The sequence below is a fragment of the Neovison vison genome, chromosome 6, assembly GCF_020171115.1.
Source record: "Neovison vison isolate M4711 chromosome 6, ASM_NN_V1, whole genome shotgun sequence".
Taxonomy (NCBI): Eukaryota; Metazoa; Chordata; class Mammalia; order Carnivora; family Mustelidae; genus Neogale; species Neogale vison.
Window position 1 is genome coordinate 218,412,524 of NC_058096.1, and position 24,902 is coordinate 218,437,425.

The following is a 24,902-nucleotide window of genomic DNA, read 5'->3' on the forward strand; positions in this document are numbered from 1 at the left end:
TATACAGCAGGGAACAGCCATAAGGGGCTCTCAAAGACACTTGCGACACTGATGAACGGACAGAGACTAACCTGGCTGGGTTAACCATTACAGGGACTGGTCATGGCATTATGGGCGGAAGGAAAAGTTCGGGTGTCCTTCGTGAGGGAGGATCCTGAGAATTTTCTGGGGAGGAAAGGGCTTTTTGATCAGGTCAGACACACTTCCTCACTCCTGTTCCACTCTCTGGCTCCCACCTCAGGGCACGTAGTGGCCCATGGTTCTTCTGTGACTACACAGTAAAAGTACAGGAAATGGGGCACCTCGGACAGTCCCGTCCACAGAGACAGGGAGGAGACAGGGGGAGCCGGGGCAGGGGCTGGGGAGTCTGTGCTTCATGGGGACAGAGTCTCCATTTGGAGAGATGGAAAGTTCTAGAGAAGGATGGCGGGGACAGTAATACGTGTGCTTACTGTCACTGAGTCGTGCACTTAAGAACGGCTAAGAGGATCAATTTTATGTTATATAGTTCACCACAATTTTTTAAAATGCAGCTGGTAATTTTAAAAATGCAGCTGGATTCTAGGACTGAAATATGTAAGGGAGTCGAACTTCAATGTTCACACACACACACACACACACACACACAAAGAGAAAAAACTGAGTGATGGATGTATGAGCTAACTCCCTACCTGGGAGAAATCCCTTTAGGGCATACAGGTGTATCAAAATCATCCCGACGGGTACTTTCAATATCTTACAGTTTACCTTTCAATACCCTATAATTCAACCATATTTTAATAAAGCCAGAAGCAGAGGGAGGGACGCCCCTGGTGATGTTAATGGGAAACCACTATTAGTCATAATTACTAAGCTTATTTATTTTATGTATTTTTTTCAAATTGTGGTAAAATACACATAACACAAAATTTAACGTCTTAATCATTTCTAAGTGCACAGCTCAGCGGCACGAAGCACCCTCACACCATCCTGCCGTCATCCCCACCCTCTGTCTCCAGAACTTTCCATCTCCCCAAACAGAGACTGTCCCCGTGAAGTATGGACTCCCCTCCCCTTCCCCGAGCCCTGGCTCCCACCCTCTACCTTCTGCCTCTGTGGACGGGACTCTTCTGGGGACCTCCTACGGGTGGAATCGGACCATATCGGTCCTCGGTTTATTTTTTAATTCCATAAACTGCCTGATCATGACAAATTAAGCCATGTGTAAACAGCCACGTTTAAACAGCCACATTGTAATGACAGAATTAAAGTTGTTACTCTTTTGAAAAAAAAAAAAAAAGGAAAGCACCGAGGGCCTCTGCTGGTGGTGGTTCAAGCTGGTGGTTTCGGTTACTCGAATGCGGGGCCAACAGCTCACAGCTCAGCTGAGGCCTGTGTTTGCTCCCGAGTTATATAAAGCGTCTGAGGAGATAAATCACGTTTGCAAGCCTCAGCTCGGGGGCGGGAGCGGTGGGGGGGATGAGGTCACAGGCATACATATAGCACATGATCTTAGAGCTGGGACAGCTCCCAGAGATCTGGCCTCCCGCCCCGTCTCCCGAAAAGGAGGTGGCCAGCGACCGGCTGGGTGACTCGCCCAAAGCCCTACATCGGGTCAGAGGTCTCGCCAAGCGTGGCCTGCAGGCTTGAGGCCTCTGCCAGCGCTCGCCAGCCCTCCCCGAGCCGTTGCCTCCAAGGTCAAGGGCTGAGGAAATCACGAACTCAAAACAATCTGAAGAAAAATAAATACAGACAAACGTAACACACACACATATACACACACACACACCCCAAAAAAAACCTAAAGGAAAAAAAATGACATCTGTTTCTTCGGTTTGATGGTTTGCTTGTTTTTTTTTTTTAATCCAGCTTTAAAATTTTAAACTAATTTATACAAACTAGTCTGAGGCTCAGAAAATTTTCTGTTTTCCTGCAAATGGATGAAACCTATGAAGCCTATTAAGTAAACAAAACCAGGGGCTCGGGGGGAGGTCATCACTGGTATAAATTTTTCACGGAAAGCACAGAAGGGAACACATGACCAGTCCTTGCTACCTAATCCTTTAAACATTAAGGGTCTAAATGCGGGGCCTAAAACTCTTTCCTGACTTTTGTCATTAACCCCTCGACTCCAAGCTTAGCCCCCAAATCCAGGGGGTCGACAGAGCTGCATCCCCATGGCGGGGAAGGGGGAGGGGAAGAAAATTTCAGAAGGAAATGGCACCAAGACATGGGAACTATCTGGTTTTGACACAAGTCTTCAGTGGGACGAGGCGGTGATGTTTAGAAATGCGTCTGCACTATGGACTCTGAAAAACAATCTGAGGGGTTTGAAGTGGCGGGGGGGGTGGGAGGTTGGGGTACCAGGTGGTGGGTATTATAGAGGGCACAGCTTGCATGGAGCACTGGGTGTGGTGAAAAAATAATGAATACTGTTTTTCTGAAAATAAATAAATTGGAAAAAAAAAAAAGAAATGCGTCTGCATGTTTTGGTAGAAGAAGCAATGGCGTGTGTGAGTCCATGCCCCCAAACTCAGACTGGGAAGCCTCCATGGGCTGGGGCGGGGACGGGGATGCTTGCCCAGAAGGACGAAGCAGATCATCTGCTCCCACAAACCCCGCCCCCACCCCTGGCACTTACCTTTGAGGCAATAATCCAGCTCGTACAGCTCACTGTCTTCTGCCTGCCTCTCCCAGAAAACCAGGTAGTGTGTGATGTTGCCGTTGGGGTCCGAGGGAGGTTTCCACTTCAGGATAATCTGGGACGAGGAATTAGAAACGGAGATTGGATCCAGGGGGACGGAAGGGTCTGCAAGGAGAAAGGGAAAACAGGTGCACCATTGAGCAGGGGGGTTACTGGCTGTCGGGCGGGCGCAGGAAGGCGTAAGAAAGGTCAGAGATGGGGATGTTCGCTGCGGTGTTATTTAACAGCAGAGAACACTGGAGACACATGGAAAGCTCACGGGGCAAGTGCACAGGGTACCAGATGACAGTCCATTCATGCCGCAGACTACAGACCCCTTCACTCATTCACCAATGCGACACGCATCTAGGAAGGCTCCAAGTGCGTGCCAAGCTGTCTCTGTTCCAGGCACGGGAAAGACGTTGGGGAAAGGGAGGGTAGTGGGAAGAGAGAAACAAACTCACATTCTCCAGGTAACATCTGCCCCAAATGGAACCCAGTCGTAGGGCAACTTTCAGCACTGGGACACCCCTATTGCTGAGACGGTACCTCACCTAACACCCCCCAGAATGCACCACCTTCCGGGCCTCCACAAAACCCAGCCCTTGAGAAGGCAGGTGTCCGAAGGTGCAGGTGAGGCTCTCAAGGCAGAGGGCATTGTGGGTTCAAAGATCCGGAAGTTAGAAGCTTCCAGAAACTGTGGAGTCCTTTGGTATTGCTGGAGGATACAAGAAAGGGGGGGCACCCCCTAAAAGAGCTGGGGCTGGCTCATAATACCTGGACTGTATCCCCTGGGACAGGGTTTCTCCCTCAGTACCAAGGACATCTGGGGCCAGGTGATCCCTTGTGGTGGGATCTGCCCTGTGCACGGCTGGGTGCCAAGCAGCATCCAATGCTGGTAACCCCACAACCACATCATGACAACCAAAACTGTCTCCAGACGTCACCAAGTGGCGGCAGCGCGGGGGGCAGAATCACCCCAGGGTTGAGGACCTCCACGACAGGAGAAGGACTTGGGCTTCATGAAAATACAAATACCACTAAACTGCTATGAAATATTCCTGCCCCCTCCAAAAAAAAGGGGGGGTGGAGGGGCACAGAGATGACATAAAAATAGCAAAACACAATTGTCGAAGCTGGGAGACAGTCCGTGGGGCTCATTTTCCTCCTACTTTTGTAGATCTTTAAAAATTTTCCTTGGGTGCCTGGGTGGCTCAGTTGGTTAAGCAACTGTCTTCGGCTCAGGTCATGATCCCAGAGTCCTGGGATCGAGCCCCACATCGGGCTCCCAGCTCTGTGGGGAGCCTGCTTCTCCGTCTGACCTTCTCCCCTCTCATGTTCTCTATCACTGTCTCTCCCTCAGATAAATAAATAAAATCTTAAAAAAAAAAAATTTTTTTTCCAGAATGGGGGCGCCTGGGTGGCTCAGTGGGTTGAGCCTCTGCTTTCGACTCAGGTTGTGGTCTTGGGTCCTGGGATCGAGCCCCACATTGGGCTCTCTGCTCAGCAGGGAGCCTGCCTCCCCCCTCTCTCTGCCTGCCTCTCTGCCTACTTATGATCTCTGTCTGTCAAATAAAATAATTAAAATCCTTAAAATAAAAAAAAATTTTCCAGAATGGGAAGGAATATGCACATAGGCTACTGCCTTGTCTTTTGAAATTCTAAGACTCGGCACCCGGCTCTTTTAGAAGCCAATAAGCACATCACAGAGCCCTTCCTACAACATCACTGCGTCAACGTGTTCAAGGCAAGATGTCCAGTTTGTGTAAGAAACACCTACTAGGGGCGCCTGGGTGGCTCGGTGGGTTAAGCCTCTGCTTTCAGCCCAGGTCATGATCCCAGGGTCCTGGAATCGAGCCCCTCATCGGGCTCTCTGCTCAGCGGGGAGCCTGCTTCCCCCTCTCTCTCTCTGCCTGCCTCTCTGCCTGCTTGTGATCTGTCAAATAAATAAATAAAATCTTAAAAAAAAAAAGAAAAAAGAAAGAAACACTTACTAGTGGCATCTGTCTGCACATAGATGATGTCACTCTTGGCCCCGTATGTGCGGCGTTCATCAGAAAAGGTAACCAAGGTCTTGACAAAAATGGCGTACTGGGTCCAGGGCTTGAGACCCCGCATCAGCCACCCTGGGTGGTTCTGCGACTTGGGGTCATTGGACCGCAGAGGGGGGTCAATGTCCACCACGGTCCAGCTGTTGGAGCCACACGCGTCCTGCCCGTCGAACTCGGTCACATTCTGGTAAGGGCTTTCAAGACAAAGCAGAAGGCGGTTATCATTCCATGACTCCCGTTCTGAGGACAGAGACACGCAACAGAGAAGGTGACGTCCTGCAGGGCTGCCCCCCTGTTCACCAACAATCTTATGCCACAAAGAAAAATGACACGGACCCCAAAGAGAAGGGACCCCTAGCTCAATTTTCCAATGATATCAAGAGTGATGATGTTGATACCAACGACCTCACTACTTATCGCTAAAACTACAGGAGAGGGGCGCCTGGGTGGCTCCGTCGGTTAAGCGTCCTACTCTTGATTTTGGCTCAAGTCATGATCTCAGGGTTGTGAGACTGAGCCCCGCATCAGGCTCCACACTCAGCATGAAGCCTCCGGGAGATTTTCTCTCCTTCTCCCTCTGCCCCTCCCCCACTCCGTGCACAGGCGTACTCTCTCTCTCTGAAATGAAGAAATAAAATTTGGGGGAAAAAAAAAAAAAACTCCATGAGAGACTGAGTGCTACTTTCCAGCACACAGTCTCAGCAAAATAAACCTCCAAAGATGGTGCAATTACTCGTAAGAATACCATCACAACTTCCAGCTTCTCCCTCTAAAAATTTCAGCACAGTCAGGGGACCCTGGATGGCTTGGTCGGTGCAGTACCCAACTCCAGATCTCAGGGTTGTAAATTCAAGCCCCATGTTGGGTATACAGATTACTTAAAAACAAAATTTTTTTAAAAAAATTTTTTTCAGCATAGTCGTATACAGCAGACCCTTGAACAACGTGGGCTGAATGGTGTGGGTCCACTCGTGCGTGGATGGATTTTTTACAGTCCAGGACCAGGGACGCCTGGGTGGCGCCGTTGGTTGGACGACTGCCTCCGGCTCAGGGCGTGATCCTGGAGTCCCGGGATCGAGTCCCGCATCAGGCTCCCAGCTCCATGGGGAGTCTGCTTTGCTCTCTGACCTTCTCCTCGCTCATGCTCTCTCTCACTGTCTCTCTCTCTCAAATAAATAAATAAAATCTTTTAAAAAAAAAAAATACAGTCCAGGACCATAACTGCATTTTCCCTTCTTGTGACTTTCTTAGTAACATTTCCTTTTCTCTAGCGGACTTTCTTGTACGAACACACTCTGTAATACATATAACATCCAAAATCCACATCAGTCAATGGTTTGTGTTATCAGTAAGGCTTCCAGGAAACAGGCTATTAGCAACTAAGTTTGGGGGAGGGATAAAAATTGTGTGTGGATTTTTGGCTGGGTAGGGGAGTCAGTGCCCCTAGCTTTGGCATTATTCAAGGGCCAACTGTACCCAGAATGACTGGGTGTTGTTTAATGGGGACAGTTTTCATTTGGGAAGAGAAGATTCTAGAGATGGACGCTGGAGACAAGTGCACAACATTGTGAATGTGCTTAACGAGCTGTACAGAGAAACTGAGTCCAAGGGGCCAATTTTATGTCACGTAGGTATTGCCACAATTCTTTAAATGTTGGGGAAAAAAAATACAAAATTGATATGCAAATAAATCTTTAAAAACCCACTAAGCAGACTGAGCGAATTTCGTTAAGGATGTCCTGGCGAGATGTACGGATTATGAGGCACAGTAGGATGTTGCTGTAGGAAACTTGGCAAAAGAAACCGGTTTGTTTTAATTTCTGGTTTTGACAAACGGGGATTTTACTAACTTCCCAGGCCATCGGCTTGTGAGATGGTAAAAAGAGACCGATGACAGCCATCCCCAAGGAAGAGAGAGACAGCGGAGTCTCCAAGGGGACCCTCCGAACCCGCACACCTCTTTTATCTCCTACTTACGCCTCTTTGTAGAAAAGCATGAACCCCAAGAGGTCTCGGAAGTCAGGGGGCCAGTATGGCTCCCATTTCAGCAAGATCTTGTCGTACGATGTCCGAATGTAAGAAAATTTAAGGAGTTCATTCTCACCTAGGAAAGTTTAAAAACGGTAACGGTATCAGCACTCAAAACGTCCTTCAGCCCAGCCCGGAACAGGTGATCCTGCATCTCCAAGAGCATCCACGGGAAGGGGGATGTCAGTCTGCTACCTCCTGGGTGGGCCTCACTCCCACACGCCTCCTTCTGGGGCTTGGAGGCCAGAGCCGGTCTCGCAAGTTGGCCCCTACTATGAGCCCGTGACCCGGCCAGAGGCTCAACAGTACGTAACAGCGGTCAGCACCCACCCAGAAGGACGCCTCGCCAGTAATCACTGGGAGAAGTCATTTTCAAGAGTAACATCTGTCCCGGCACAATGCCGGCATCCAGGTGGGCTTCGGAGCCTTACATGTCGGAAGACGTTCAATCCCGGTGCAAATGGAACATGTGCCGCGGGAGTTCAGAGAACGAGCCGATCACGGAGAGACCACGCCTTACAAAGAGCAGCAGGCAAGCAAGCAAGCATCCCTTAAGCTCCACCCCAGCCTGCTCTCCCTCCCGAGTTCCCACACTCTGCTGCAATGGCCCGAGTCCCTTGGCGCCTCAAGGCTCAGATGTCCCTTCCAGAGAGAACCTGTCAGGGGAGTGTCGTCAGCGGGCAGCCTCCGGCTCTATTAGCAGCTAAGGGACCTGCTAGAGCACTGGAGCCAAGGCCATCTATATGGAGGAACTGAAGCATTCATTCATTCATTCATTCAATGCCGATGGAGGCATCTTCCAGAATCAGGCACTGTTATCTCTCTAATCACTAAGATAAGATACACCTGCCCTCGGTATTTCAGAAGCAGAACCCTATGACCCAGAGTTGTTCCAGCTCATTGCGAGGCAACGACACCCCCCACCCGGGGGCCAGTCCTCGAGGAGGAGGGCGGACACCTTATCTGGTCCAAGGGCTGGAAGGACCAGGACATCACCACTTACAAGACGCCTGGTCCCCGTTGGTCTTCAGGGCAATGTCGTTCCTCTCCTGGCGCCCCTTGGTTCCCGAAACTTCCTCCATCTTGTGAATTTCTGACAAGCAGAGTTTGGGATTATAGTGGAAGAAGAGTTTTCCCTGAGTGATGGTGAGGTTGTGTTTGCTCCAGTCCCAAAGCTGCCTTAGGTTCTGGTTGTCCAAGGCGTAGAAAGAGTAGTTCCTACGGAAACGTACACAAGCCTAGTTACTCACGGGCTTGTAACCTCCAACGCCAAGATAGCGGGGCCGCGGCTGGAGCTGTGACCCTGAGCAGCAGCACGGAATGGACAGAACCTGGGTCCCTGCTGGACAGCCCTTCTCAGACCTGTCACTCATGAGTCTGTCCCCATCTGCAGGAAACACAGCTAGTCTGGCTTTCTGTTGTCTTACTGACCTAAACAGAGTCAGTAGACCTCGAGGGGAGGGGATCTGGGAAATGAGGATGGACAACTAGGGCCAGGAGAGGAGTTCCATTTTGTACCTGTGGCATCTGAGGCTTCTGGGGGTCACTGGGCTAGAGAGAGGCTCGAGGGTTAGCCAGAGCCGGACTCTTAGCACAGGTAGGAGGAGATCGCTAGAGAGACAGCCAAGGCTGGGAGCCCCCACGGCTAGTCTCAAAGGCAGGTGGAGTGAAGGGGCCTGGGAGGGAGAGGAGGAGGCAGGGAGAGTATCTCCAAAAAGGAGAATCCTATGGGCCAGAGATGAGAATTTCAGCAAGGAAGAATCAATGACAAAGGGGACCAAGAGGTGAGGAGGTGGAGGGCACAGAGCTCGTGCTGTACCCCCTGAGATCTCCCCAGAGTGCATGTCTCTACCTCCTTGGCTAGGTCTCTCGACACGTCCCAGCACATTCCTTCCTCTCAGGGCTTCTCCAGGCACTGTCCCCTAACAGATTCTCTGGGGGCTTTAAAACCCCTAAGCTCTGTCATGGTAAGTACACGAAATGATATTGTATCACATATTCAAAAGCTGCTAAGAAAGTAAATGTTCGAAGTCGGCTGGGCGTCTGCCTTTGGCTCAGGTCATGTTCTCAGGGTCCTGGGATCGAGTCCTGCATTGGGCTCCCTGCTCAGTGGGGAACCTGCTTCTCCCTCTCTCTCTGTCCGCCACTCCCCTTGCTTGTGCTCTCTGTCCAATAAATGAATTAAATCTTTTTTAAAAAACAAGATTTACGCTCTTAGCAACTTGCAAATGTAGAATACAGTATTGTTAACAATGGTCACAATGAGCACATTACACCCCAGGACTTGTTTATTTTTATGACTGGAAGTCTGTCCCCTCGGACCCCCGGGGAGGGTCTCCTCCTGCCCCCTACCCCTGCTTCTGGCAACACCAATCGACTCTCTGTGTCTCGAAGCTTGCTTTTGTGGTTTTGTTTTTAGATTCCTCATGCAACTGAGATCCTACAGCATTTGTCTTTCTCTGACTTATTTCACTCAGCATAACACCCTCAAGGTCCATACACGTTGCTGCAAATGGCAGGATTTCCTTCCTTTTTACGGCTGAGTGATATTCCACTGCATGTACGGGCCCCATCTTTATCCATTTGTCCGTCCACGACACAGGTGTTTCCATGTTTTGGCAGAAACCCCTCGGTCACTTTAACTTATGAACCTCCCAGCAAGCACCCGGGCCGCACATAGAACCAGGCCACATACCCGATTTCCAAGGTCTCTCCTCGAATCAGCCGTAACTTCCGGAAAAAGGAAAGTGACACAAGAGCGTAGGATCTCCGGATTTTCAGATACCCAGAAATTTCCTCAATGAGTCCGAGGTTCGCCTCCAGCTCAGCTGCCAGGTTGTCTAAGGAAAGGGGAGAATACCCCGTGAGCTTCTACAGAAGTATTTTAATCTTCCCATAATCACCCACAGGGAGGAGTCAGCCTAGAGGTTGCAAGTGACTTCAACACGCCCTGCTCAAAATGTATCAAACTTAGAATACTAATCAAAGCCTTTACCGCAGGGTCTACAAGTCCCTATGTAAGTGACCAGCGCATTTTTTTTCGCATCCTTTACCTTGTATGCCCTCTTCCAGACACACGGGCCTCCCCATCACCCCTTAAACAAGCTAGGCATCCTTCTGCCTCAGGACCTTTGCACTGGCTTCCTCCTTTGTCCAGAATATCATTCTCTCATAGATCTGCTTGGTTTGCTTCATCTCCAGCTCAAGGCATCCCGCTTCAGAGCAGAAACCCCCTCAAAAACAGCAGACCCCTTTATTCTCTATCTCAGAGGCTGGCAAATGACAGGAAGCCCAGTGGCCGAAATTCCAGTCCGTTTTGTAAACAACAATAACGTTTAACTGGAAAAGAGCCACGCCCCTTCGTTCTCAAGTTCTACAGTGGCAGAGACCATCTGCCCCCCCCATTTCCCTGCTTCACTTCCCTCCATGGTGGGGACCACCCCAAGTTTACGTCATACACTGATGTGTTTATTTGCAGGACCCATCGTGGGGGGCTTTGCTTTGTTCGCTGTGAGTCTGCATTCAATAAATGCTTGCTGAAAATATAAACAAAAGGATGCCTTTTTTGCCTGCAACCACATTTCTGGAAACACAGCCCACAGACCTGCCACAGGGCACGTGGCCTACTCATTACAAATGCAAATTCCCAAGTCAGAATGCCAATTCCCAACTTGGAAAACTAGAATCTCCAGGTGGGCGGGGCCAGCACTGAGCCACAAATTTGAATTTCGGTCTGGAAGCCAACTCCTCAAACTCCTCCCCGGGTGTGCAGCTGGGAAGGTAGGTCCCCACCCCCGGGGCAGCCCCCCACCCCCAGAGCACTCACTGCCCCCTCGGATGTTGATGATGAGGCTTCCGTTGACCACAGTGCAGCCTCGAAGCTCCTGGGCAGACGTCACCGAGTCAATGGTCTTCTCGCCTTCCAGGATGTGGCAGACCTTGGGACAGGGGCCCAGGCATGGAGTGCACATCAGGCTGAGGACAGAGTGGAGAGAGGGGTCAGGGCACCCAGGACCCCACATGCCAGGACTGCACCAGGCCCAAGGGGCGGGACTTATGCTGTTACCCTAAGGCTGGGCATTTCAACCACAGCATTGCTGACATGCGGGGCAGGAGAAATTCTTTGTGGTGAGTGTGTCCTGGCGCTGGAAGGTGGTGAGGAGCCCCCCTGGACCTCCCCCACTCCATGCCAGCCAAAAATGTCTCCAAACATCGTCCCCTCTGCCGACAGGGGGACAAATCACCCCCAATAAGAACCACCACATAAAGGGGCAGGTGTGTAACGTCCTCCACGCCTGCAAGTCCTACAGCTTTACCATGAAGGCAGGGGACTCACGCTTCCCCCCTAAAACAACGGGGCTCCCGCACACCCCAAAGTAATGGGATTCACTCTGTACCCCCAGGAGGATCCCGTTCTACCCCGAAGAGGCAGGACTCATGCCATCACACCGAAGGGATGGGACTTGGGTGTTATCACGTGATGGGAATTGTTCCATGGTCAAATCCTTTCAGAGGATTTCCACAGCCCCGCACCATGGTGGGGCCGCCCCCACAGGGCAGAAATGCGGCCGCCACTCCCAAGGACACCGGGTGCTTACTGTTGCGTGGGGTACGATGTGCCCACACCTGTAACACAGCCTAGCACAGGACAGTATGTGACAGGGGCAGCCTCTAGCTCTGCTGACCATAGCCAGTAGTCCTTGAAAGGGGTGGGTTCTCGGCTAGCACAGCACTCCGAGGTCCAGGCAAGACACAGGATCCAGGCCAGGCTGGACACCACCTTCCACCCATCCCCGGGGATTCAGAGGTGGTGGGCATGCACCCAAGTCAGTCCAGAGAGGGTTTTACCAAACTTCCCAGGGGGAGAAACCGTGTCAACCACGTGGCACGTACAGAACAAGAATCACCCGTCCTTGCTCTGCTGATCACTTTTCACTAGCGGTATCATTGCTGCTACTGTTGTCGGTCACACACCCCTGGCATATCCGATTCTTCAGAATGACCTTGGTGACAGCAATCCTAGGTCCTGGCACAGAGCTTCAAAGGCCCTTGGCATTCCCTGAGAGGTGGGAGCCCCTTTGTTATGCTACCGAGGGGACAGCGTGGGGTGGGGGGGGTCCCTGTGTAGCTGCAGGATGGGGTCCGGTCACCCAGAAGACCAAAGGTGGGGTCCGATTTGTGGGTTTTTCAGCCACTTTAGATGGGCATTCAATCACATGGTCAAGAAGTCCCCAGGTCACAGCTCTGTAATGAGAGCCCAGTGGAAATTCTGGACACTGGCTCCGTGAAGTTTCCACGGGGCAGAGCTGGGCATCTCCGCGGTAATTAAGGACGAAGCTGTACTTGGGAATGTGTGCAGGGTCAGTGCCTGACACTGACCAGCTCTGATTCCCAATGTCCCGCTGGAATCAACGTTCCGTCAGCAGGAAGACCCGGCCCCGAGCCACACGCCAGATACGGAACTCGGTTGCCCCGCCCCCGAAGCCCCCTCTTTGAGAAAGCTCTGGGGGTTGGCTGCCCGAGGGACCCCACATCTCCCTCCCACTCCAATTCCTCTTCTTATGCTTTAAATTCACCAGGAAAGGGTGAACCCACAAAACCGTGGACACCCGCCCTCAGGTCCTAGCAAAGGCAGAGCCGCAGGTTCTCTCTCTCTCTCTCTCTCTCTCTCCCCTTCCCCGTGACCTCGCTGTGTGGCCCCCGAGGCTCCGTGTGCCCTCTGGTGAGGACTCATGAGTCATCGCCCTCGTTTCTCAAAGTTCCCGGATAGTCTTTGCTGAAGTGCGTCAAGTGATCATAGGAAGAACCACAAGGGCCGGCCCAGCGATAAACAGGGGCCCTGACGGGGAAATGTCTGGAGCTCTCCATGAGCGACGTGTACCTCCTGGCCGACCCCTGCCCGCGTCCCTAACCAAGGGTGCTACCATCAACGGGCTCGGGACTGACAGAATGGTATGGATTTTTTTTTTTTTTTTAAAGTACTGTGACCTGTTCTAGCAAATTACTGAACCTGAAAAGGATATGTGAGAATCCCTACATGTAGAGCCAGCCAAGGAGAAGGGTGGGTGGCCCGTGTACCCCGAAGCGTGCTGGCATCTGGAGCGAGCACTGGACTGTGGAGGGCACAGCCCGATGCTCACTGTGGGTGGCTGGGGTCCGAACTGCCCCACAGACACCCAGCTGACATTAGAACAGTTGGGGCCGAAGTGGAACAGGGACCCAATGTTTGGGTTCTTTTGTTGATTCTGCAAATAACTCCCTGAGCACCTGTAAGGTGACAGGTGATACTCTAGGCCAGGGATCGGCCAATGATGGCCCCGCAGGCCAGATCTGGCCAGCCACCTGTCTTTGTAAATACCATTATGCAGGAGCCCCGCCGCGCCCACTGGTTGACGTATCATCTATGGTTCTCTTGCCCTATAGGGGCTGAGCTACATAGTTGCAACAGAGGCCATATGGCCCTCAGAGCTGAAAGTATTTACTATCTGGCCCTTTGCCAGCGCCCATCCTAAGCCGCAGGCATACAGGAGTGAAGGAAACAGGCTACCGACTTTCCCCGTGGGAGATGACGAGGCCACAAGTGGTCTGCAGCCCATCCCAACAAGAAGTGCGGGTACTCCCCCTTCAGAGAATCTGGAGGTGACTTGCTTTGGCCATTTTCCCCATTCAGAGAATCCCCACGTGACTTGCTTTGGCCAATGGGACGTTAACAAATTTAAAGCAAACAGAGGGGAAAAGTACGTGCACACTGGGGCAGGCCCTCGCTGGCTGCTGGGCTAAGAAACCACACCGGGAGAGGCCTCGGCCGCCTATTGGAGGCAGGAGAGGCTCGGTGCAGCGCAGGCTGGACAAACCACCGGTCAACCCCGGAAATCATTACAAATCAGAAATGAGTGTTGTCTCGAGTCACTAAGTGTTGGGAGGTTTGTTACACAGACAGAGCTCACCGATACACTGTGAAACCTACGGTCAGGCGGCGAAGGCACTTAAGATAGCAATTAGCGGTGAATGCTGGGGAAAGCGTGAAAACTGTGCAATGGGCCAAGCAGTGGCTGCACGTTCGTTCAGACGGGGCAGTCAAACAGGGACGGGGCTTTTCAGCTGGGACCTGTATGGCAGGCGAAGATCATTCGGTGGTTGGGGGTGGGGGGCGAGGGATGCCCCACCCCCACCACACTCTAACATTCATCCCACAGATCAAGCCCTCCTCATTCCAGGAAAGAGCACCCCGGTGCTCCCACCAGGAACCCAAGTCACCCCAGACAGTGAGGCTCTCTAACGAATCACAGGGCTCCCCAGACCTCTGTTCCAAAACCATCAGAAACCATTTCCCAGATAAACCTATCTGGTTCTATTTGGAATCAAGCCATATTAGACAGTGAGAGCACTAAAGTCTTTCAGCAAATAAAAGCTCTGGAAGAAAAGCTTTGGAAGGAAAAGCTAGTGTTTGTTTTGGGGGGTTTGTTTTGTTTTGTTTTGTTTTTGGTTTTTATTTTTTTAAACCAACAAAGTGAAATATTGCTATGGCAAGTTCTAACTGGCATTCCTCACTTTGCCTTTCTTCCCTCAGTAAAGGTCCCAGACATCACAGGACAGGCTGCCAGCTTCCCGGGGTCTGGGTTCGAGGGGCTGCTGTCCCGTCAGCAAGCACATCAAAGAAATCTCCTCTCCATCTCAGGTCTCAGTTACGGTCAAGGGGGAAAAAAAATACCTTTTATTTAAAGCCAGTGTCTTTTAAACAAACATCTCGCCGGAAGACGTTAATATCCATGTTTTATTTCAAACATGGAGAAAAAACAAAAAACAGAAATGAATCAAAAGGAATATGGTCATTTTTCCAACCTGACTGATAAACTAGCCAGGGGGGAAAAAAAAAAAAAAAGGTTCTGTCTGGCATGCAAAGGTGATTTATAGAAGCCTATTTTTGGTCAACAAAGCCACTTGATAGGTTTTATCAAAAACAAGTAAAACAAAACATGTTGTACTTGCAGGTTTGACAAACACTCAGAGAGAGGCTCATAGGAACCGAAATAAAGATTGTTTTCCTTCCCACCCACTCCACCCGGGGAAATAAAATTTCCCACCAGAACACGTTCGCTTGGCTAATTCTCAAGTCCGCAGAGGAAGATTTTTTTACGTAAGCAGATCAGCTCAAGGCCCCTTGACGTGCGTCTGTTTCTGATTTGGTTTTTTTTGTTGTTGTTGTTGTTTCGTGGGGTGGGTTGTTGTTTTTTTTTTTTTTTTCCCCAAACCCTCAACACAAAAACCAGGAAACAGATTTTTCAAGCTTGGTTACAGCCCTGAGACACCGAAATAGCTCATCTAAAAAGCTTAACAACGTGAACAAAAAGCCTGTGATGTGTGTAGGAAATCTGACTCGCACCATATTCCTCACCCGAACACTAGGGAATGGCTGGACGGTGCTGTCCTTCAAAGTGCACCAAAGTCCTGGGAAGAGTCTCAGACATTCCAAAGTCTCTTCCTCCCTGTGCTCCAGGCTAATCTCCCCATACTTAGTGGCTCCAGCAGGCAGAAAACCTAAAAAACTCAGCTCTGCCCTCAGCTGTAACTTTGCTGGGGAAAGTCCTACACATGCAAAGGCGGGGAGGGGGGGGGACCAAGGACTCCTGTCTTTCTGTCTTCTGTTCCCCCAAGCTAAGCACAGAAAAAACTTTTAAAAATGGTGCAGGGAAAAAAATGGTGCAGAAGATGGGAAAATACTCACTCTCTCGTCGACTCCCTGCTCCAAAGGCCAGGACCAAACCAGGAGGCAGAGACGGCCTCCGACAGACCCAAGCAGATCACTACTCGGCAGCCGCCTCCTCGCTCGATGCCAGTTAGCTCTAGTTTTTCACACAGTTTTAGCAGATGCCGCCCGCCCCCTCCATACCTCCCCCCACCCTCCCAGAAGCTGCACCCAGGACTCACTTGCTGGAATTCATCGTGTAACCAGAGGGGCACTCGGGGATGCACTTGTTGTTGTGAATGACGTACTGGTGGCAGCCCTGCCTCCGGGAGTTCTTGCATTTGTTGTGCAGGTCCTGGCAAAAGCTGAAGTTCACGCAGCGCCAGTCCTGGAAGTGGTAGTATGGGGGCGGGCAGGTCTCCACGCACCTGCCGTCCAAGTAGAAGTTGCGACAGGCCACGCACTTGGTGGGGTCATCGGGCTCGGAGCAATTGCCCAAGCACTCGCTGTGGCAGCAGAGGCCCTCCGAGGTGCAGCCGTGTGACTTGCAGATGGTGGGACAAACTGGAGGGAGAGGAGACAGCCGGTCAGCGAGGGCCGTGCGCAGAGACCGCAAGTCTGGATGAGGGACAGCAAGCCAAGCAAAAGAAAACCAGCAACGGTCTCCCTTCTACCGCTCCACGCCAGGCGTGACTGTTAACCCAAGTCAGCCCCACTACCCCCGGCCAGCGGTGTGCTCGCAAGTGTGTAAGACCACTCTGGGGAGGCAGGCAGACAGGCTCTGACTCACACGGCTCCTGCACATCGCCCTGGTGTCAACACCCCCTCCTCGGGCCATCCAAAGCTACCAACAAAATGCTGCTCAACGGGGAGCTGATGAGAGACACGGAGCAGCCCAGCCTTCAGCAGCCTCTCCACCAGATGGCTACAATAGTAGCAAATAACCCAAGAGCCTAATCGAAAAATGGACGAGGCGATCAGAAACGGTGAGTTCTGAGTATTTATTGCTTTTGTTTTTAAGGTGATTCGTTCACGGTAAGTCTGTATCATGTACATTTCATAACGCTTCTTTAATAGCTGGTTGACAAATGCCCTGAAAACCCGACAGTCAGGTCTCGCAAGCTTGTTCTAGCGGGCTTCTGCGGTATCCGTGTACACAGACAGTGTTAGGGCCGCTGCCTCCATGTTACAGATAGGGAAACCACGGTACGAGCAGGTGGAGCAAGTTACCCTAAGGTCATCTGTCAATTCAACAGACATCTGATTGCCCCGATCTTGGCTCCAGCCAAGGAACAAGGAACAAGGTGGCCACAGCCCCTCCTTCCGGAGCACAGGGTCCAATGGAGGAGGTAGGTTCATTACTTAAACTGGCGCAATCATATAAGCCACAGCAGGGGGCTGGAAGTAAGGGGAGGGGACGTGTCTGCTGCAACCTGAAGAAGATAACGAACAGGAAGAAAACAGAAGGTCCCGCCGATGGGGACACCAGAGGCTTCCCTCTGATCTCGTGGCCAGGGGAGTTTCTGGTCCCCCTCAATGAATTGTCCACCAAATGCTGGACTCTGCCCCGAGTTCCGGCAACAGCTTGTGACCCATCCCCTTTCTCCCCACGTCTCACTACTCATCCCTTCCTGATCACCCCTTGATTTTGGTCCCTCAGCATCAGGCCTCCCTGTCCAGGCTGTCAGCAAATCTGTCCATGGACAAATGGCTTCCCTGAGGCCGGACAGACCTTGGCCGTGGCACTGCCCGTTCTGGGAGTTGCTTTCTTCGCTCATGCACTCTGCACGGCTTGAAACACAGCCCAGAAGCTGGGGGTGCTACTGACCCCAAGCCCTCAGTTTGCTGCTTTGCTGCAGCAACTTTGGGCCCCCAAAACTGGCTCCAGGAAACAGAAGGGGCGCCTGGAGCCGCATTCACACAGGAGCAGCGCTGCCTGATGAACTTGCTCCGAGGACAGGACCGTTCTCCAGCTGCGCTGTCCAACACAGCAGCCACTTCTCCCCTGTGGCTCTTGTGTGTGGTTAATGCAATGAGGAACTAATTTTTTTTAATCGTGGCAAAATACACGAAGCATAAAATTGACCATCTTAGCCATTTTTAAGGGCACAGCTCAGCGGTACAAAGTATACTCACACTGTCCCGCACCCATCCCTACCACCCATCTCCAGAACTTTCACATCTTCCCAGACCGAAACTCTGTCTCTCTTAAAACACTGACTCCCCGGACACCTGGATGGCTCAGCGGGTTAAAGCCTCTGTCTTCAGCTCAGGTCATGGTCTCAGGGTCCTGGTACCGAGTCCTTGCATCAGGCTCTCTGCTCAGCGGGGACCCTGCTTCCCCCCTCTCTCTGCCTGCCTCTCTGCCTACTTGTGATCTCTGTTTGTCAAATAAATAAATAAAATCTTTAAACACACACACACACACACACACACAAAAACACTGACTCCCCAAGACCCACCCAGTGTCTGGCTCCCACCATCCACTCTGGGGACCTCCCGGGAGTGGGGAATGAAATGATGTACTATTGGTCTTTTTGTTACTGGTTTGTTTCACAGAGTATAAGGTCTTCAAGATCCATCCGTGCTGTAGCAGGTGTCTGAATTTCTTTCCTTTTTAAGGCTGAATAGCATTCAACGGTGTGTATATGCCACATTTCATTTATTCATTTATCCACCAACTGGCAAGTGCCTTGCTTTCACCTCTACGGCATGGCGAATAATGCCGTTAAGACCATGGATACACGAAGACCTTCAAGACCCAGCTTTCAATTCTTCTGCGTGTACACCCAAGCAGAACTATCGAATCAGACGGTAATTCTCTTTTTAATTTTTTGAGGAGCCACCATACTGTTCTCCACAGTGGCTGTGCCATTTTACTTTCCCACCAAGAGGACACAACAGTTCCAATTTCTCCTGAGGAACTAAACCTTTCTTTGTATTCCAGTTTTAATTTCACCAGCCACTGGTAGCTACTGGTTCTTGCATTGGACACTAGAGGATTAGAGAATGAGAGCAAACTCCTTGACAAGGCCCAGAGGTCTCTTGTGGTCTAGCCTGGGCCTCTTGGAGTCCTTCTCCCAGCCCCAGGCAGCAGCCATTTGGATCTTCTTCCTGCTCCCCAATCCCACCCCCCACTGCTGCTCACATGACACATACACACACACTTCTACCTCAGGACCTTTGCATCTGCTGTTCCAGCTGGCGGGAGTGCCCTCCCCACTGTCCTCCCATGACTGGCTCCTTCTTGTCCTTCAGGTCCCAGCACCTTAGAAAGACCTTCCCTGACTTCCCCACTGGAAGTCCCTTCCCCCCAGCTCAACCATGTTCTAACACATTATCTGATTACATTTTTCCTATAGTATTTATCACTCTCAAAAATTACTCTGGCTGTTTGCTGACCATCTGTCTAGAGGGAAGGCTGGAGGACAGGATGTGTCTGCACCATTCACAGCACCGGCTCCTAGGACACCCACTCCTAAGACGGGGCGTGCACCAGCTCGAGTTTCGTAGGGACACCTCTGATTAGAGAGGAGGAAAAGGAATGACACTGGAGTACGTCCAAGTACCCCATTTTTAGCCACCGGCTCAAGGATGCACCCACGATCCAACCCCCAGTTACAGGTGCTCCACAAATACCATGAAAATCTACACACAAATGCAAAACCTGGAGCATCTATGCATGGTGCATATTCTGATTTTTTACGCCATGGACCCAGACAGAACAAAGCAGCTATAACAGGAGCAAGGCAGGTGATGGGAGAAGGTCCGTGTAGGTTTTTTAGGGATTACATAAAGGCCAGTAGTTCTCACTTAATTCCAACGAAGACTCCAGCAGGGTTAGGAGTAAGGAGTAGAGGGGCAGATGAATAAGGACGTATTTCACAGAAGCAGGACCACAGGCCTTTTGAGAAGCATCAGGGCCAAAGCCAACCCCTAGATCTCTGGGCTCTGAATCTGATTATTCCGGATATAAAGAATCACTGTGGCCATCCACAGGGTCCACGCATCAAGGAAGAAGCAATCTGCCCTCAGCTTGGGCAACGCGGCACCCACCACTCAACAGGCACACCATAAAGATTTCCTTAAAGAAGCAACAGCTTCAGTTTTTTGGTTTGTAAAATGGAGATAATGGTCCCTTAACGTCTCACAACTCAACAAGATGACGCGGATAAAGCACTGGATTCTTGGGGCACAGGGGGGAGGCTGTTTGTTCTGTTTTTTTTTTTATTAAGGAGACTCGCGCCTAGCACAGAGCCCAACGTGGGGCTCAAACTCGCAACCCTGAGATTAAGACCTGAGCCAAGATCAAGAGTCCGATGCTCAACCACCATGCAGGCGCCCCAGCACAGGATTCTTTGATCAAGGTGCGGGTTTGCTCTAAGTTGGCTACTACCGGTCCTGTTATTATGATCGTCGTTGTTATGAATGATCGGTCTGCAGGGACCCAGGGCGGAGGCTCAATGGCAGGAAGCAATATTTAAGGCAGACAATTATCTAGGACTCACAAAGACCCGACCCTCTGGGAAGGCACATGTGAGAACAGGAAGGGCTCTATTTCCTGGGCTGGAGCTGTGTCTGAGGGTCAGCCCTTGAGTTCAAAAGTAGCAATAGCAAAGACCCAACAAAAACTTCCCAAACACATAAGCCTTCCGGCCTAGACAATGCCAAGAAAAAACACTCAACACTTGCACACAGGGCCCGGAAGCTGACAACAGGAGTTTCCAATTTTATGCTGGAGCCCACCTAAGAGTCGTCTCATTCCCCAGCAGAGCCCCTGGCCAGCTTTTTCTGTGAAGGGTCACAAAGCAGCCCCAAAGAAGTTACGTGCACGTGCGCATACACACAGGCGCGGCTGTGCCCGATAAAACTTTAAGAGAAGCAGGCAAGGGGCTGGATGGCTGGCCAGTCCCTGCTCAGGGAAACATACCCGGGATCGAGTTACTATTCCTACCAGCGCCTAGATTCCCAGGGAGTCCGATGTCATCTCATAGATGGACACGCTGTAAATGATTTTTATCCACCAGAAGACACAACCTCCCAGAAATGGCAGTGTTGTGGCCCCAGAGGACATTAAACAGCCCTGTATCCAACTTCGCAATCCTGATTCAGTGACAGCAAACCCTTTGGCTTTGCCATCCTGCGGGTCCCCTTACTAAAGAGTTAAAAGAAATGTGTTGATGAGTGTTCTTTTGCTGGCTTTTTTTTTGTTTTTCCTTTTACGTAAAAGTTGTGTTTTTAACTTTTGCAGACTATGCTCTGATAATGATAAGCCACCTCCGGGTGTCTCCCATTCTGTTTCCAAGTACTTGATCTTATTTAATAGAAATGCCACTGGGCCAGCCACGGGCCCCCACCCCTCCCCGGGAAGAATAATGAAAACCACAGGTTCTGCAAGATGAAAAGGACCAGATGGAGGGCTTTCCTCTCCCCGCGCTCCTCCACTGGCCCCCTCTCACAGACACTGACCGAGTCCCAGACCTAGACACAGTCCCAGAAGCTCACGCTCAAAGGGCCACCGCCCAGGCTGTTTCTGCCAAAGACAATGGCAGTCTCTTTGAGAAAATGCCAAGCAGTCCAGGGGCTGCTCACTTTCCCCGGACAAGTGCAAGCTGTGTAAGAAACATCCACCCACCCAGACCTTCCAGAGACAACACGCACCGGGCCTTCCTCTTCCAAACACACAAGTCCCTCGTCCATCCCTCTCTCCGCCCCCCCACAAGCTACTTTGGACTGCTGGCCCCAATTCCCTCTCACTTCTCCCTAAAGGTTCCCAAGCCCCTGGCCTCCAGTTACACTAGCAGAAGCAGCCACAACCTTCCTGAAACTTGACCTCAAAAGGCTTTCCCACTATGCCCTGTTGAGAAGATTGATAATTGAACTCTACATAACTCCATGGAGTATGGGGGTGGGGGTGTGTGTGGGGCAGCTATGTCCGAATCCTCTGGTTGGCTCCTCTGGAGTAAGTGTGATGTTCCCCGCCCCCAATGATGCCTCCCCTAGAGGGAGATCTCCAGAAATTACTTAAGAAGAGGTGACTCAAAGCAAAGGAGGCAAATGCAACTTGACCCACTATCTCTTCTACTAGGAATCACCCTGCAGACAAGAGAGACTCTGTGTACACAGATATCTGGGCAAGGGTCATCTTCACCCTACAGGACATTACCCACTGGGTTTATAACAGCAAAGGACTGGAAACAACCTAGAGGTCCAGGTGAATAAATTACGGGGGATCGAGGCGTGGAATATTCTGCAGCTGCAAAAAAGAATGTAGCTCCATGCACGCTGATGTTGGAATCACTTCCAAGGTAGCAGTAAGTGAAACAAGAAAGAGGCAGGGCAATGTCTACAGAACAGAAGTCCTTTGTAGAGAAAGGAAAGACCCAAACAGTGGGAAAGGCAGAACACGGCAGCTGGTTTAGAAAAGTTTGGTAGTTTCTTATAAAGTTAAACATGCCCTTCTTATCCTTACCACACAGCCTAGGTAGGGGTTTACTCAGGTGAAATGGAAAACAAATAAGTCACGGGTGTTCATACAAAAACCTGTACTTAAATGTTTACAGTGGCTACATTCATAATCACCCAACACAGGAAACAATCCAATTGTCCCCGGAGTGGAGAATGGATAAACATTATACCTGCACACAAGGAACCCCACTGAGCAGTCACCTAAGTGTTAACAACCACAAAATGTGGATGAATTTCAAACACTTTGTCCTGAGTGCAAGAAGCCAGTCTTACGTGCTTTATGATTCCATTTACATGGTATCTTGGAAAAGCCAAAACTGTCCGGGCAGGGGACACATCACTGGGCTGGAACTGAGGAGGGGCTGGAAAAGGGTCTAGAGGATCTGGGAGGGGGGAGGGGATGATGGAACCATTCCGTACCTTGACAAAGGTGGTGGTCATGTGAATGTATGTATCAGTCAAAACTCGCCGAACTTTACACCAAAAGAGGGCAGATTCTGCTGTACAGAAATTATTATCTTTAAATGGGAATGATGGGAGGGGAGAGAAAAGGACAAATGAGACATATGTCCCTCTGAAAGGGACACAAGAAATGTGCCCCAAAACTGGGGAAGGGAATGAGCTTGGAGCAGACTGTATGTAGGACACCCTTACATATCAGCAAATTTGGTAGGGTTTTTTTGGTTTTGTTTTTTGGTTTTTGCTATGTATGTATAATACCCTTTTAAAAACTGACATCTATTTGAAAATATGTATTTTAAAAGCCCCTGGTAGACAATTAATAAATACTATTGATTAACCATACAATTCTACCCCCCAACTACCCCAGTACAACTATGTAAGAGCCGCCTGACATCACTGCGAGCTTATACAATGGTCTCTTCGATCATTTTTGCCTTATTACAAAACCGACAGTCAAAACAACTAAGTAAGAAGTGTGGTCTTAGATCGAAAAGAGGGCATGGAAAAAATAGTACTGATGAGGACAACACTGGCTCCTGGGATAAGATTTATACACAAGCTCGTGGATTAAAATATTGCCTCAGTGTTAACTTCTGATTCTGCTCACTGCACTGCCGCCATGCAAGCTAATTTTCTTGTCCTTAGAAAGCCAATAAAAAGTTACCAGTTGAGGCCCACTACACCTACAACTGACTCTCAAAAGACTCAAGAAAAAAACCAAATATATGTATATAATACATGTAAATAAATGCTTTAGAAATAAGTCCAGTAAGATGTAAACAATGAATCTGGATACAATTCTTGCCAACTCTTCTGTAAACCTGAAAACTACATCAAAACAAAAAGGTGAAAATAAATCCAAAGTAAGGTTTAAAGGTTGGAATAGTGGGAAAGACTAGCACAGGGCTGCACTGTAAACGACAGGCTTAGAAAAAGACAGCCACCTTTTTTATTCCCCCTTTGTCTTTTTTTAAAGTTGAAATCGGTTTGGTGTTCCTTAATTAAGAAGCTATATGGTAAAAAGCAAAACAAAACCAAAGGAAAGAAGCCACTATGTTTCCAGAGTACAACATATGTTAATAACATTTTGTTACATTTCTTTCCAAAGCCTGTAGTTGGGGGGTGGGCAAAACCTCAAGATTTATTATTCCCAAAATTACTGCTTTCCAGAAATTTCCAAACGGAACAGTTGCGTCATGGGCTTGCAGACACATTCCCCACAGGGCCCCGTGGCTCTCCCTGAAAGCGTGAATTTTATAAACTCTGTAGAGTCATTTACTCGGTTTCCATTCACAGACCTTCTCCCCCACGCCCGCCCTGGGTCCCGGGCTGCTGAGGTTCGAGCCCCCAGCACCCCGCCCAGCCCCCGAGCCCCCGAGCTAGGGCAGCACTGACTCGGGGAATTCCTCCCCTCGGTGATTTAATGGTGGGGAGGAGGCCGGGGGCAAACTTCTGACGGCTCGGCGGTCAACAGACGCCCTTTCCAGTCGGTGATCCGCGAGAAGCGACAACCGCAAGGACGCGTGTCCTTGAAGCAGGGAAGCTCCCCCTTCGGTTCCCAGACAATGCCGCCCCCACGCGCGCGAACCGATAGGTTTTCCAGATGCGTTTGGAATCGGGTTGCGAAGCTCTTAGAAGACATACGGTGCGCGCAGGCCAGAAAAGCGGGGAGGGGAGAAATGGGGGGGGGTGCTCCCCGTTAAAGCAGCCTCAGGATTGGTCGGTGACAGGCATCTGCGTGTGTATAGTTCCTAACGGGCGGGCCGAAAGCGGGCGAGGTCCCGCCCCCCTCGAGCCAGCGGCAACCGCGCGCTGCACAAAGCCCGAGGTGCAGTCCGCTCCGTGGAATCTGGGCCAGGTGATGGCGGTGGCCGCAGCGCCGCCCTCGCGCTCAGCCAATAGACGGGCGTGTTGCCGGAGCTCTGGCCCCGCCCCCAGGCGCGCGGGGCTCGGTCGGCCCGACTGGTGCTCCAGCCGTGACCGCCGCCAGGCAGTCCGCGCTGGGGGGGTGGGGGGCCCTCCCGAGGATGCAGACCCTGCAGGACGGGCCTGCAAAGAATGGAACTTTGGGGAAAGTTCAAGAAAAGACGAAGCCGAGTGTAAGGGCCGCCCGAAGCAGCCACTGCACCACTTGGGCCGCTCGCGAGCTGGACGTGTGCCCGGGAGGAGATCGGGTCACCGCGTGGCAGGGCCTGGGATGGCCGAGGGGCGCCCTGGCCCCAGGATTCACTCGCTGGGGGCCCAGAGAGGGGGAGCGGCTCTCCAGGGTCACACAGCAAAATCCCCCAAATTGGAGGCCAGGGGGGAGTGGCACAGCTCTCTCGGACCCTACCCCCAGGACTTGCACCCATCACTCACCCAGAAAACCAAGGATCATACTCATAAATTACACTTTTAAGAAAATCTACAGGCTACTTTTGAGGTGCCCTCCAGCCAGCGTTCCCTGTAGATCTGAAAACGTCAGACCTGTGTGCTCCGCGTGTATTTGCAATTCCAGTAAACCAAGGCAGTGAACGGGCATTATCTAACCACCTCCCACCAAGAA

At 51.0% G+C, this 24,902-nt stretch overlaps 1 protein-coding gene across 4 annotated transcripts in view; it reads right to left on the reverse strand.

Moving 5' to 3' along the window:
• Positions 1-24,902, reverse strand: part of INSR (insulin receptor) — a 128,601-nt gene that overhangs the window by 33,981 nt on the left and 69,718 nt on the right. For all 4 annotated transcript variants that reach the window (XM_044254305.1, XM_044254307.1, XM_044254304.1 and 1 more), the window contains 7 exons: positions 15,670-15,991; positions 10,568-10,716; positions 9,437-9,581; positions 7,745-7,959; positions 6,691-6,817; positions 4,657-4,907; positions 2,621-2,788 (listed from right to left, as the gene is read on the reverse strand). In XM_044254305.1, coding sequence (XP_044110240.1) covers positions 2,621-2,788; positions 4,657-4,907; positions 6,691-6,817; positions 7,745-7,959; positions 9,437-9,581; positions 10,568-10,716; positions 15,670-15,991 — 1,377 coding nt within the window. The remainder of the gene's footprint in view (positions 1-2,620; positions 2,789-4,656; positions 4,908-6,690; positions 6,818-7,744; positions 7,960-9,436; positions 9,582-10,567; positions 10,717-15,669; positions 15,992-24,902) is intronic.